The sequence below is a fragment of the Cetorhinus maximus genome, chromosome 4 (assembly GCF_964194155.1).
Source record: "Cetorhinus maximus chromosome 4, sCetMax3.hap1.1, whole genome shotgun sequence".
Lineage (NCBI taxonomy): Eukaryota > Metazoa > Chordata > Chondrichthyes > Lamniformes > Cetorhinidae > Cetorhinus > Cetorhinus maximus.
The window spans coordinates 1,587,768-1,602,921 of NC_135882.1; the positions used below are offsets into that span (position 1 = coordinate 1,587,768).

Here is a 15,154-nt window from a genome sequence, read left to right on the forward strand (position 1 = left end):
TTGCCTGCATTACAACAATGACAGCTTCAAAAGAGTGATCTATTAATGTGAAACACTCTGGAATATCCTGAGGCCATGATGAGGTTCAACTTAAATGCAAGCTCTTTTTTTTACTGAGAAGTAACCTGAGATTCAAATGGAAACTCTTAGTTTCCTCTATAACAGACCAAGTAAAAGATGCTGATCTACAGGTACATACAAGCTGCCGTGACTGTTGTTTTACAGCACACGAGCAGAGTTCAGAGTACGTTTGTTTTGAAGAAGTCATTAAGTGTACATCACACTTTTACAGTACTTCTATCTGCCCATTTGTTTTCTACCAGCTTCCTTTGAAATCCAGTTTGATGCATTGCAGTAATACTATTTGATTACACTGCAGATGATTCCTTTGACCTAACTGTAGTGTTTAATGCTGCTGAAAGTGATGATCCAAAACGAGGACATGATGAAATCTTTACGTACTTGCCTTGAGGATAACTTGTTTCACTGAAATTGGAGCTAATGATGTCAATTTTTCTGGCACCAATTGAAAGGCTATTCTGAGATTACAGAAGTTACATAAGCGTTTTAGTGATGGTTTTATGAAAGAAAAGTCATTTGGGTTGGCAAGACTGACTTCTCAAAATTCCTCAGGTATGATTATAGTAAACAACATTCCTATTTTTAAGCTAAAAGTAATATTTGAAGTTGCACTAGATGTGCAGGTGGAAACAGACACATTGCTTGAAGATAATTGTGTTGATCTGAGTCGCCATGTCATCCTAACTGTGGTGAACGGGATATCTACAGTTATCCATCACTCCTGTCTGTGTTTAACCATTCAAAGCTACTACACAGAGGTTGCCTAGGAACAAACATATGTTTTAAACAATTGTACAGAAGAGCTTCTGTCTTTCTGTTGCAGTGAGTGGGGAATCATTCCCAGAAAATAAGGGGTATTCTGAGACAATATTGCAGAAATAGCTGAATTAATTCTGTCAAATAAAATCACCAAAAAGTTAATAGCGGCTGTTTATTCCTGCATCAGGCACAAGTTTTGTATTCATCAGATACAAGATGTACGAATATAAGTGACAAGCTCAGATCTGAGCCCTGGCATTCCACTGGGGTTCAGCTGGTCTCTCATCTGAACTCCAGCATCAAGAATCCTTTTGGTTCAGAAGGAAGAGACTTGAGCATTTACTCATTCAAGTCCACCGGTGATATGGCATAAAGGTTTTGGGAGTGGAATTATTGAAAAACGCATGAATTTTAATCCCATCAATTTCAGTTGATCTCTAACATGACCTGTGATTACCAGTATACGGCATTCCCATTTAGATAGACCAGCTACACTCAGTATAGTTTCCCTGGGATAGACGGGTTGACATATGACATTGTAAACGCATGACAGATGTTTATTCCAATCACCTGTACTCTATTTAATATTTTGCAAATGTAAGATTTATTGTGATTAGCAGTGTGCAGTGTGTTCTAACATGGAGTCTTTGTTTATTGTTCACATTGTGACTGAACAGTATAGAAAGTTTTTGACACCCCCACTATTATAACATATATTGAACTTGACGGGGAAACCTGGGACAGGATTTTTGGGTTGTCGGGTGGGTGGGCCCAAGAGTGGCTGGGAAATGGTCCACCACCCATGATTGGCCCCTGACTGCGATTTCACGCTGGTTGGCCAATTAACGGCCAGTGTGAAATGCACACTGAGGACCTCAGGGCTGCCGGGGTGGGGACAGGAGCAGGAGCAGGAGGAGTGTGAGTACAAAAGCCTGCGCATACTCGTGGGAGCGCGCACTGGGAGCTGCCTCAGGGAGCTGAACAAATTTAAAATCAAAAGTAAAGATTTTTCAAATCCGAAAAAAAGTCCCAACATGGGACTCAGTCACAATAACATCACAGAATAAAAATTCTGCCCAAAAATTTATACTTATTTTTTACTTAAATGTGGAAGCCTCATCCCAGCCACGGATGAGGTTTGCTAAAAAATCAAAAGGCTGCCTGGCCAATTCGCCTGCCTGCCAACCTTAAGGTTGGACAGGCAGCAAAAATTAGGTTTTAGTTGATCGATTAAAGGCCTTAATAGGCCTCTTAATTGTCAGCGGGCACTACCAACTCTCGCGCACGCACGTCGAGTGAAATATCGCACACTATTTTACCCCCGATCGGGTTGGTTGCGCGCCTGCCTGCGGGAAGTAAAATCCTGCCCCTGAACCTTTGCACTGTCAAAGCCAGGTCTGAGCTCACCATTGCTGACATGACATTGGCATCCCATACACTTGGCACTACAAGGCTACCTTACAGTGGATTTATCTTCTTGGCATGTAAATATTGAAATACACTCAATAGAATTGAATTCCATTTGAACAGCATTCTTAACGTACACATGCAAAATTTTTAAATGTAATTTTAATGCCGCGTGGATTCTGCCTCAATCACTCTTTGAACAATTTTGGTGAATGTTTTTAATTTTTTTCCAATGTCGAGATAGTCTGTGCTAGAGTGGCAATGATGTGATGTCAACAGAGGTCATACTGACCCTGTAGCCTTTTTATCTAATCCCAATGTTGGAAACTCCCTCAGTGACTTGATGATTAAACACGTTAAATAATGTTGGACCATAGGGACCAGGAAGGTTCCACACTCAGCCTGTCCTCAATGAGCTGAACTTGGGTGAGATAATGTTAGGATCAGCTCTAGTTTGGTGGCGGAAGCTCACTACAGGTTCAGCTGTTACACAACCGCTGCTGCACTGAAGCAAGTGAAGAGTAAGAAATTGCGAAGGTGTTTTAGTAGAAGATTAACCCAGTATATGGCAGTTATAACAACAACAAATTCTTGTGTTTATATAATGCTTTCAACATTATTAAAAAGTCCCATGGTGCTTCACAGGAGTGTTATCAAACAGAATTTGACACTGAGCCATGTAAGGAGATATTAAGGCAGATGATCAAAAGCTTGGTTAAAGAACTAGGCTTTAAGAAATGGCTTAATTAGGAGTTAATAAATTCCTAATTTTAGCCTTTATTACAAACGGATTGGAGTACTAGAGTAAAGAAGTCTTACTATAGTTGTATAGGGCATTGGGAAGAACACACCTTGAGTACTGTATCACAGAATCACAGAATCTTAATGGCACAGAAGGAGGCCATTCAGCCCATTGTGTCTGCATCAACTCTCCAAATGAGCATTATGACCTAGTGCCATTGCCCTGCCTTTTCCCTGTACCCCTGCACCTTGTTTCTATTCAAATAATTGTCTAATGACCTCTTGAATACTTCGATTGAACCTGCCTCCACCACAACAGGCTGTGCATTCCAGACCCCAACCACTCGTTGTGTGAAAAAGTTTTTTTCTCACGTCACGTTTGCTTCTTTTGCAAATCACTTTAAATCTGTGCCCTCTCGTACTTGACCCTTTTATGAGCGGGAACAGCTTCTCCGTATCTACTCTGTCCAGCCCCCTCATGATTTTGAACATCTCTATCAAATCTCCTCTCAGCCTCCTTCTCTCCAAGGGGAACAGCCCCAACCTCTCCAATCTATCCTCATAGCTGAAGTTTCTCATCCCTGGAACTATTCTTGTAAACCTCTTCTGCACTCTCTCCAATGTATTCACATCCTTCCTATAATGTGGTGCCCAGAACTGTACACAATACTCCAGCTGAGGTCAAACGAATGTCTTATATAATCTCAGCATAACCCCCTTGCTCTTGTATTCTATGCCCCTATTAATAAAGCCCACGATACTGCATGCTTTATTAACTGCTCTCTCCACCTGTCTTGCCACTTTCAATGATCTATGCTCATATACACCCAGGTCTTACTGCTTCTGCACCCCCTTCAATTTCACCCTGTATTTTATATTGTCGGTCCAAGTTCTTCCTACCAAAGTGCATCTCCTCACACTTCTTGGCATTGAACTTCATCTGCCACCTTTCTACCCACTCTGCTAACTTGTCTACGTCCTTTTGAATTTCTACACTGTCCTCCTCACAGTTTACAACACTCTCAAGCTTTGTATCATCCGCAAACTTTAAAATTGTCCTCTGAACACCAAGATCTAGATCATTAATATATACGCTGTACAGTTTGGTTTCCTTACCTAAGGAAGGATATACTTACCTTAGAGAGAGTGTAGCAAAGGCGTTCTAGGGGGATTCCCGTGACTGAGGTGATTGTCCTGTGAGGAGAGATGAACTATGCCAGGCGTATATGTCTGTAGTTTATTGCAAGTTGCATTGTGCATTTTGTCTACTTAAGACTATCATACATATATACCAACAGAGGGAGTCTAGAAGGGAATAAAAGGAGTCCATGTTTTAACAGCATGTGCACTAATGATTCTGAATACTTCTTACTGAATATTACTGTTTCTTGCCAAGAACTTCACATATGCCCTGGAGCTCAAAGAAAGAGAGGTGATCTCATTGAAACATATGCAATTTTTAAGGGGTTTAACAGGGTAAATGATGGATGTTTCCCCTGGAATGCGAAGTCTCTGGATAAGGGATCAGCCATTTAGGACTGAGATGAGGAGAAATTTCTTCCCTGCAGAGAGCTGTGGATCCTAAGTTTTTGGGTATACTTAAGTCAGATATTGACATATTTTTGGATACTAAGGGGATTGAGGGATATGGGGATAATGCGGGAAAGGTGAAATTAAGATCGAAGATCAGCCAGGATCTTAAATGGTGGAGCAACCTTGAACTCCTGCTCCTATTTCTTATGCTCTTATGTCTTAAAGAGGAGAGGAAGGTAGAGAGACAGAGAGGTTTAGGGACACAATTCCAAGGCTTAGGGCCTCGATAGGTGAAGGTATGGCTGCCAGTGGTAGACCGATGGAAATCGGGGATGTGCGTGAGACCAGAATTGGAGGAGCACTGAGAACTTGGAAGGTTGTAGGGCTAGAGGAGATTACAGAGATAGGGAGGGCAGTGGGACTGAAAGGATTCGAAAGCAAGGATGATAATTTTAAAATTCCATGTGTTGCTTAAATGGGAGCCAATGTAGGTCAATGAGCAGAGGGATGTTGGGATACAAAGCTTGGAAGGGGTTAGGACATAAGCAGCATAGTTTTGGATCACCTCAAGTTTACGGAGAGTAGAACATGCAAAGCCAGCCAGGAGGTATGTTGGAATAGTCAAGCCTAGAAGTAACAAAGGCACGGAGGAGTCTTTCAGCAGGGGTAGAGTCAGGAAATGTTACGGAGGTGGAAATGGTCTTGGTGATGGCATGGATTTGTGGTTGGAAACTCATTTCAGGTCAAATATAACATTGTAAACAATCTGGTTCAGCCTTGGGCAGTTGCCAGGGAGAAGGATAGAGTAGGTAGCTACGGATAGGGGAAAATGGAGTGAGGCGACTGCAGTCCAACCCAGGTGGTCGATAGTGGAGGGGAATTGGAGGCAGTTGGTGTGTTCTACTGTGTCAATGGTTGCAAATTGGAGGAGGAGGGATAGTTAATCTTTGTCACAATCAGATGGGATGTCATTCATTCCCCAGGAGTGTACGGATGGGACATCAGTCAAGTGAATGATAAGGATTATCTTCAGAAATTGGAAAGATTTCTATTCAGGTTCAATTTAAAATACCTCTTTATCAACATCAAGGGATTACAAATGAGGGAAAGAGCCTAAAAGCAAGGGTTTGACTTCCTAGATAGTCAGTAGCTGAATTTGAATAAAGATTTTAAAATGTGACTTGTAAAAGCAGGATGATTGAACTGGATTGGGGGCGGGGACAGTCAGCTGGTGAGCTACTTCAGAGATCAATGCTTTTCAGGTTTTAACTTGTTGAAACAGAAATATAGATTTGTTTGGGTGAAAGGGTTAAAAGTGCATCGAGCTTCTTTATGAAGTGTGAATAAGTTGAAAGCCAAGCTGCTAAATTAACTGTGTTCCTCTCCGCAGATGCTGCCAGACCTGCTGAGTTTTTCCAGGTATTTTAATTTTTGTTCTGCTAAATAACATGCTGGCACTGCAGAACAATTATATGCTGGGTAAAGTTAAGACTTTAATTGCATGTTGTGGTAATGGAGTTTTTGTTGATGATGACTGCATTTTCTTATGTTAGGGGTGTGAATTTGAGGAATGTCACTGCTCAGGAGAGATAGGTAAAGAGTTGGAGAGGTTTCCACATCTGGAAGAGAAAAACTGAGATGTACGCCAGGCAAGTACCCCCCACTGTGCCAGTGTGAATTTTTCCTTTCCCACATCAGTGATAATTACAGATCAAATCTTTTATGTCTTGTTTCTGAAACTGACTCTGGGGGAGGGGCACTATGGAGTTTAGCAGCAGATTGTTGGTGCATCTGCAATTAAACTTCAAGCTAACATCTCTTACCGATGGTTTGGTCAATGTTACTTGCAGAGTCTAGCAATGGATGACAGCATCTTCGGAGAGGGATACAGTTGACGTTTCGAGTCCATATAGGCATCTTTACACTGCTCTTCACTCATGCTGCTTCCAGCATACAGATGTCTGTCCCAACCAGTAGCTGGTCACTCTGAATTACACTGATTAATGAATGTGGAGTTAAGATTAAGTCAAGATGGACAACTAGATCAGTAGGGATCAGGAGAAGTTGGAAATTGGAACGATGTAGCCAGGATCTGTTCTTGGGGGATCCATACATGGTCATTTCCAATTACTTCTCCATACTGGAGAAGTACGGGTTTGGGATCATTTAGAATTATCAGTATTTGTTATCTGCATCTGACAACAAACACTCAATCCTGGACCCCTGCATACCCATTCTAGGCAGCAGAGCTGAAAATTTCCTGAGCTGAGAACATTTACATCTTATTTAAGAAGCTCTTTAAGAGTGCCATAAATTGGACAAATGAACCACCAGCTCACAACAACATACCCGATGCCTCCACACACTTATACAGGCGACACCCCAGCATTTATACAGGTGACACCCCAGCATTTATACAGGCGACACCCCAGCATTTATACAGGCGACACCCCAGCATTTATACACCCGACACCCCAGCATTTATACAGGTGACACCCCAGCATTTATACAGGCGACACCCCAGCATTTATACACCCGACACTCCAGCATTTATACACCCGACACCCCAGCATTTATACACCCGACACCCCAGCATTTATACACCCGACACCCCAGCATTTATACACCCGACACCCCAGTATTTATACACCCCCCCTCCTGATTCCTCACATCTGTACACACTCGTACCTCCCCTCATGGAGCCCTAGGAGTTGCCACACCCCCTACACACACACACACATATAAAAACACACAAGACCACCAGCTTGCATGTTTTTAAAAAAACATGAATACTTATAGCTTTTCAGAAAATTACCCCAAGGTGCAACTTTTGTTCAGCATTCATGTTTAGTGCTAGATTTTCTGTCACAAAACCAGTTTAAAGGTTTTAATCAGCTTCTTTTGAAGCAATGATGGAGCCTCAAACCTGAATCTTCCTATTAGAGTCTAAAACAGTCCAACATTTAGGGCCTAGTATGGAGTTTTAGCTGCAGCTAGAGTTTGTAACATCCATTTAAAATAACAAGATTCTGACCAGTGGAATGGTTTTTAGCCATCCGGTGTGTGATATCCAGTCCATGTTACTCATTCTTTAAGCTTTAGAAACCTATAGGCCTTGTTATGTGAATTAATTGAGTGGTTGAAACTGTAAAACAACTCTAAAGATGTTAAGGTATGCCTAATTGCTTTGAAATGTGGCTTTTAATTACTGGCCCAGCTCCTGTGATTACACTGCCCTTTTATGGTGTAATTCAACCATCAGAGCTGCTGAGTGTCTGTGGCAGATTGGCATCTTAAAGACTGCATGTCCTCTGGCCTCTTGCTGGAAGCAATGAAGGAGACGAGAGTAAAATGTGAAGGATGTCAGGTCCTGGCTGCTTCATGTTGGGAGTGTTCGGAGTTTCTTGCGTGGAGCCTGGACTTGACAGGACTTGGGCTGGGCAATAAGACCATATTTCAGGCAGATGTTTTTGTGTGTGGGATATTTAAAAATCCTAAAAGCATGGCCTATAGTAGAGCACAGCAGCAAGCTTTAAAAGAGCAGAAGCAAAGATGAGATAAATCAGAAAGCAGTGGGTGGGTGATATCAGGCTTTGAAGGAAGTGGGTAACATACATGGCAAGGCTGCAAACATTCCAAAGGCAAAATGTTGACCACTCTTTTTCCATGGATTCTGCTTGACCTGCTGAGCATTTCCAGCTATTTGTGCTTTCATTTTTCTAGCATCTGCAATATTCTGTTCTCTGAGCAGCTGAGCCAGTTAGGGAGGCAATGTTTTAAGATCCTGGAAATCGATTTTTTTTTTATCAATTCATGGGATGGGGTGCCGCTGGCTAGGCCAGCATTTGCTGACCATCCCTAATTGCCCTTGAATTGAGTAGCCTGCTGCACCATTTCAGTCTGGAGTCACATGTAGACCAGACCAGACCAGGTAAGGACGGCAGATTTCCTTCCCTACAGGACATTAGCAAACCAGATGGGTTTTTATGACAGTCGGTGATGGTTTCATGGTCATCATCAGACTTTTAATTCCAGATTTTTATTGAATTCAAATTTCACCACCTGCCGTGGTGGGATTTAAACCCGGGTCCCCAGAGCATTCCCCTGGGCCTCTGGAATATTAGTCGGTGACGATACCACTACGCCACTGCCTGCTCCAGTGAGCTGAGGCACAGTGTTTTGACTTACCAAAGGTGGGGAGAGCTAAAGGAGCCTGATAAATAATAAGTTGGGATAGAGGGAGACAGTAAATGGGATTTTATGAAGAGCCTGGAAGTCAGGAATGTGTTTAGGTTCAGCCAGAAGAGGTGCAAGTTGGATAACTTGGATATTTATCCATCCTGTCAAGCAGGCTGGTTTGGTTTGTTTCAAACTGCTGCACTGAAACTCTTGTGACTGTGCAAACGGATATGCAGAGTGTCAGTGGATGTTTGTCACAGGCACCAGCTGCATCCATTATTACCTGGTTACCCTTGATGAGAAAAACCTCTTAATCATAAAAGTGGGTAATGTAATTAGGTGCTCAGTGATTGTATGGTTTCTTGAATGGGCTGCCTCGATAGAATGTAGCTCTTTGTATAATGAATCAAAATATGCACACACCTGTAAGGGAGGTCTACGGGAAAGGTAACTGCAATTCTGAGGGAATTTTAAGCTCTTGTTTTATTCTGGCAGCATTTAAACTGAGTGGTTTCTAAACATAAACTGAAGGCTTAAATGGAGCAGGTGTTTTGCAGGTACAACAACTGGTATAATGAAGGAACTGAGTGTTAAGCAATGATATAGCAACATCAATGCAGCTAAACCTCAAACACATTTAATACTTTTATATTCTAACCAATAATTTAACATAATTCATATTTTTAGCAAATTGGAATTTGATTTGGGTGATGAAAATGAGACCATGGGCAGAATTTCCTGCCTGTTGGGTGGGCCGTGCGAGAGTGGGCGCAGTCCCGATCGCCATTTTACCTGCTGGGCCAATTAAGGCCCACCCAGCGTGAATTGCGGCTCCCAAGGACAATGGGAGTGGGCGGAAGGTGGTGGGACTGCAGTAAACGCCGGGTCCAATGGCGACCCGGAGGCCTGTTTTAAAAAGCTCCTGCAGCCTTTCAGAGGCTGTGAATCCCGGCCAGTGGAAGGGCTTCCCAGAGCGCTGCTGGTGAGCAGGCCAGGCAGGAGGGTGGGGCAGGGGGGCACTGTACCCCTCGTTTCTCGGACGATTGCCTTGCTGCCCTCCTCGAGGAGGTGACAGCACGGCGGGAGCTGCTGGTTCCCCAGGATGGGAGGAGGAGGCCCCCTCCATATGACCAAACGTGCCTGGGAGGAGGTGGCGGAGGTGGTGAGCTCCCGCGACGTGGTGCAGCGCACCTGGATCCAGTGTCGCAAGCGCTTCAATGAACTGTTGCGCTCAGGAAGGGTGAGGACAATGTTGGCATTGGCCACTTAACCCAACAGGTAGACTTACCCCCTGGCACACACACACACACAGCCACCCCCCCCCCAAGTCTGAGTGTAGTGACTGTATTGAATCATTAATGACATGTGTCCTTCGCTGAGTGGGCCAGCAGATATTGCCCACGCCGAGGTCACCCTGAGAGGGTGGTGAAGAGATGGGTTCTGCCCCCGCAGCATGTGGTACACTGAGACCCACATGACTATTTTGGGGGCAACCTGGAGGAGCTGCACCTAGGCGCAGAGCTGGAACTCCAGGACATGTCCAAGTCAGGGTGATGACACGCTGGGAGGGGAGCTTCAAGGTGGCGTTGGCACCGATCGATCTGCTGCCCTCTACACTGCACGTGCTTGCGCCTCCTTGCTATGGAAGGTTAGACCGTGTGGTGCCTAATGTGATGTAGACAGCATTTGTCCAAGGGGGAGGGGGGTGGTGGGGAGCAAGCCTAGCATCTTTGTGTGAGTGTTTGGCAGCAGCGGGGTGAGGAGGCACTTGAGCCCTGCAATGTCCCACTCTGGTTGGGGTGGGCCGTGCGTGAAGAGAGTCCAGGTACAAGTTGCACTAATCAATGTTCTTCCTCCATTCAGGAGAAGAATGCACATAATGCCGCCGAGCGGGTGAGGACTGGCAGAGGGCCGACCCAGGTGGCGATTCTCAGCCACTTTGAGCAGGAGGCCCTGGATTTGGAGAGGCGCCATGTGCCCAGGTCCACCGGTGTTGGTGAGGCTGGGGTGCCATGGGCAGGTATGTTTGCCCAGCAGTGAGGTCACCATTGTTCTCCCAGCAGCCATGGCAGTACTGAATGTTCAGTGATTGAAGTTTGCAACATGGCTTGACCATTGCTTATGGAAGGATGAGCACATAATGATCAGGGGGACAGGGATGCAGATTGACATTGTCTCCACGTTAACTGATCCAATGTCCTTGTTCTTCCTTTCAGCATCAGCGGAGCAGGGCCGGGAGGAGGAGCAGCAGAGGCCCCCTCTCACACCTGAGGGCCCTGAAGTCACGGACTCACCAGCATCACACCATCTCTGCCAGGCAGGCACCAGCGCAGATACTAGCACCTAGGCGGGAATTAAAACATCGGCTAGTGTCCTGGGGCACAGCGGTGAGGGCACTTCACAGCCGCTGGAGGAGCTGGCAGAGACAGAGAGTGCCCATGGCACCAGCAGCTGGAGGACTGCAGGGAACCAGGCACCTGCTCAGTCGGTGGCTGATGATGTGCCTCTGGAGTCGTCCTCGACGCAGCAGCTGCAGGAAATGCGGCCGGGTGTACAAGGGCATTTGGGGGAGATACATGAGGCTGTGCTTAGCTTGGTGTCCATGCTGGAGGAGTCTACGCAGACTCTTGCCAATACAATGAGCCTCATGGCCGAGTGCCATGTGTCCTCCATGGAGAGAGTGGCGACTCTGATGGAGAGGCTCCTCCAGGAGACCAATCCAGGGCTTCCTGAGGATGTGCTCGGACCAGCAAGCCCTCACATTGGCATTGATCTCAGCTGGTCAGTGCCAGTGTGGGAGATGGTCTGGGCACCAAGTTTCCTAGTTCGGTGCCCATCCATCCACGGTGAGCAGGGAGGTGCGATGCGACCTCACGTCGGCGCAGCAGCTGCCTATTGTTTCTGCCGGCTCCTCTCAGGGCGCTCCAGAAGAGGGCGGCAACTCCTCCAACCCTCTGCCAATGAGGCTGCAACGACTGGGGAGATGCCAGCTCTGGCACTATCCGCTCCCTCCCAGGCGGGGCCAGCACAGGCCCCACTGGCCAGAGGATGCCCACCAAGATCATCGAGGCCAACAGGACAGCAGAGTCAGCCGGCTGGCTCAGATACCACTCCCAGCGAGGGGGCAGCACCAAAACGTAGCACCCAAAAATTTAAACATGAGGCACCTTAGGCACATCATGGGTTTATCACTGGTGCTTTTGTGTTGGCCTGAGATGAGGTCTTTATGAGTTGGTGTGATGTTTGACACCTTTGTCATTTTGTTTTCTTAAGTTCCCTTTGTTATAATATTAAATTCAGACATGTCACCGTGGCTGAGGGTGCCTCTTTACTTCTGCAGGTGGATGGTTACCAATAATGTTATGAGCGCTTTGTGGGACATTCAGCTTTATTAACAAGGCCCTTAGTTAATATTCCTATCCTGGCAGATTTTGCACTCGGGTATCGAGTATGGAGCCTGCAGCCCAGGCTTGTCCTGGAGGTCTATTTCTGGTGTGCTAGCTGAAGGTTCGTTGGATTAAAGCCTCCAAGGTGTCTCTGCCTCCCTGGAGGATGCCTGGGTCAGCATCTAACCCCTCAGCATTTCCCTGTTCCTGCTCATCCTCGGACTCACTGCTGGACTCATTGTGTGCAGCCGCAGCCACTGCGTCGACATCTTCATCGTCCACAGCGTCCCCCCTTTCCAGTGCAAGATTGTGGAGAGCGCAGCATGCAACCACTATCAGCGACACACGATCTGAGGATACTGGAGTGTGCCCCCTGAGCTGTCCAGGCATCGGAAGCGCATCTTGAGAAGACCGATGGTTCTCTCCACCAGAGCCCTTGTGGGGCTGTGGCTCCTATTGTAACAATGCTCAGCTTCTGTTCATGGATGGTGGAGAGGTGTCATGATCCACCTTCTGAGGGGATAGCCTTTGTCACCCAGCAGCCATCCATCCAGCCGGGCTGGAGCACTGAAGAGCCCCAGCACCTGGGAGTATCTCAGGATGTAGGCATCGTGGGAGCTGCCTGGGTACCTTGCACAGACTTGTAGAATCAGCATCCTGTGGTCACACACTATCTGCACGTTCATGGAGTGGAAGCCCTTCCTGTTGGTGAAGGCACCTGGCTCACCTGCTGGGGCCTTGATGGCCACATGTGTACAGTCTATAGCACCCTGGACATGGGGGAAGCCAGCAATGGCTGCGAAGCCTCTGGTTCGCTGTGCCTGACTTGCCTGGTCCCAGCGGAAGTGAATGAAGGTCAATGCCCGTCTGAACAGAGCGTCTGTAACCTGCTTGACACAAGTGTGGACAGCTGATTGGGAGACGCTGCAAAGATCACCCACCGAGCCCTGGAAGGAGCCAGAGGCATAGAAGTTGAGGGCAACTGTGACCTTCAGAGCCACTGGCATGGGGTGTCCGCCCACACAGTTAGCGGAGATCCCAGGCCCAATCATCTGACAGATATAGTTGACTGTCTCCCTTGAGAGACGGAGCCTCCTACAGCACTGCACCTCAGACATATTGAGGTAACTGCTTCGCTGCCTGTAAACCCTGACAGCAGAATAGTGGCATCTTCTGCGGCCCCTTCCACCTTGGTCTGCCTCTTGGCCCTGCGCCCCTTGTGCCTGCAACTGTCCGCCCAAAGGTGGCTCCCCTGGAGGCTGAATGTACACTCCTGGCCTCCTCCCCCTTCTAGCCCTCCCTTCCTCCTCAGAGGAGCTGCCTCCAGTGGAGAGTTCAGCTCCTATTCCCAGGCTACGGGAAGGCTTCCAGAAACCTGCAGGCCCAAAAAAGACTCCTCACTGCGGAGAGCTGACCTGAAGGTTGAGAGTCCAGACAAAGCAGCTGGGATGCGTTTTGAAGTATTGTAGATCACACAAGCAAGTATCAGTAACTTTGAAAAAACAATATCTGACAGAGAACACTCGCAACCCCACTGAGCCCTCTTATCCCGCCCGTGGATGAGGTTTATACAAATGTGTCCTACCCGCCTGCCCGTTGAGCCCGTGTGTCAACCTGAAGTTTGCACGGGCACCGAAAAATTGCCGTCAGTTGGCACCCCAAGGGCCTTAAGTGGCCCATTAATTAATGGCGGGCACGCATTGGGTATCATCACATGCCCGCCCAACGAAATATCGCGATGGCGCGCGGTGACGTTGGGATGCTCGTCCGACGTCACCCTGCATCATTTTACACGTTGGCTGCGGGTCCCGACCCTGCCAATGGGAAAATTCTGCCCCATAGCCCAGAAATTTCTGGTGGAGGTAATTGTGGACAAACACTTACTGATCATTTGCAATGAGCAGGTTAATTCCTGATTTAAAATAGTGAGCAAAACAATGTCTTTCAAATATGTTCCGTGTTTGTCCACTAATGTTTCCAACAGTGATTTCTAGGCTCCTGTTTTTCCATTACCTTGAAACCTTGTGCCTTTCTCTGTGGTTATTTGGTGTGATCAGCCCTGACGGTCATGAAATATGGGCAATATTTCGGAACTATGGCTTATAGTTGCTTGGCAGTATAGAACATGAGTATTGCTGAAAAGGGAGGTGTTGTCGAAGCTTTTTGTCTTGCATTCATCAGAACAAACACAAGAACACCAAATTTCAAACAATTACAAGAATTTATATTTATACAGGAATAAATGGTGTTGATTGGTTGGAAAGTTGGCCCTGGCCAAGGCGTTGCCATGGTAACGCCTCTGCTTTGGATAGTGGCTCTGGACCGTGGATGGACACAATGAAGCTGGAGCCCAGTGCTGGTCAATACCTTGATAAGGGGAGGTGGGAGCAGCAATGTGAAACAGGTCCTGCCCTGTACACCTGTGAACTTTAATTTGTGTACGATCTTTCACCTAGAATAACCTACAGCAATTAACAGACAATGAATTGCTTTTGAAGGATTTTGTTGGCAAATATAGCAGCTAATTTTTGCACTGCAAGATCCCACAACCAGCAGTAAGATAATGGCCAGTTGATCTGTTTGGTGGTGTTGGTTGAGATGAATGTTGTCCATGACACTGGGAGATCTCCTTGCTCTTCTTTGTATAGTGTTGTGGAATCTTTTGCATCCCACCTATTAGATAATCATACTGAGGCAGCAGTTAGCTAGATGGCAGAATGTGTGTTTTTTGTACTTTCACGTCGCTGGCTAGGTGGTGGAACCATGCTACTGCTTGAACTGTTTTTGGTGGGGAGTAGCGTGGTGATGCTGGAGCAGTAACCAATGCTCAACCACAGCATCCAATGGCATGTAAATTCTCAATACCCCCCAAACCTCCGATATGGAACAACGAAAATGGACTGAGTCCTCAAGATGAATCCACACAGCCTGTTGTCTGTGACTTTCCACAGTAGTTCAGAAAAATAATCTGCATTTCCAGAATAAGATGTTGCTTCCTTGAACATCATTCCAAATATTTGTTCTTTCATTGGTTAGAAGAGAGTCTTCATTCTGACCAAATCACACAC

At 46.4% G+C, this 15,154-nt stretch overlaps 1 protein-coding gene across 7 annotated transcripts in view; it reads left to right on the forward strand.

Moving 5' to 3' along the window:
- Positions 1-15,154, forward strand: part of bbs9 (Bardet-Biedl syndrome 9) — a 453,250-nt gene that overhangs the window by 351,618 nt on the left and 86,478 nt on the right. Inside the window, exon 23 of one of the 7 annotated variants that reach the window (XM_078539788.1) lies at positions 6,075-6,170. The exons of the other annotated variants lie outside the window; for them this stretch is intronic. Within the exon in view, the coding sequence (XP_078395914.1) occupies positions 6,075-6,082 (8 nt within the window). The 3' untranslated portion in view covers positions 6,083-6,170. Of the gene's footprint in view, positions 1-6,074; positions 6,171-15,154 lie in introns of those variants that run through there. 7 annotated transcript variants of the gene reach the window in all.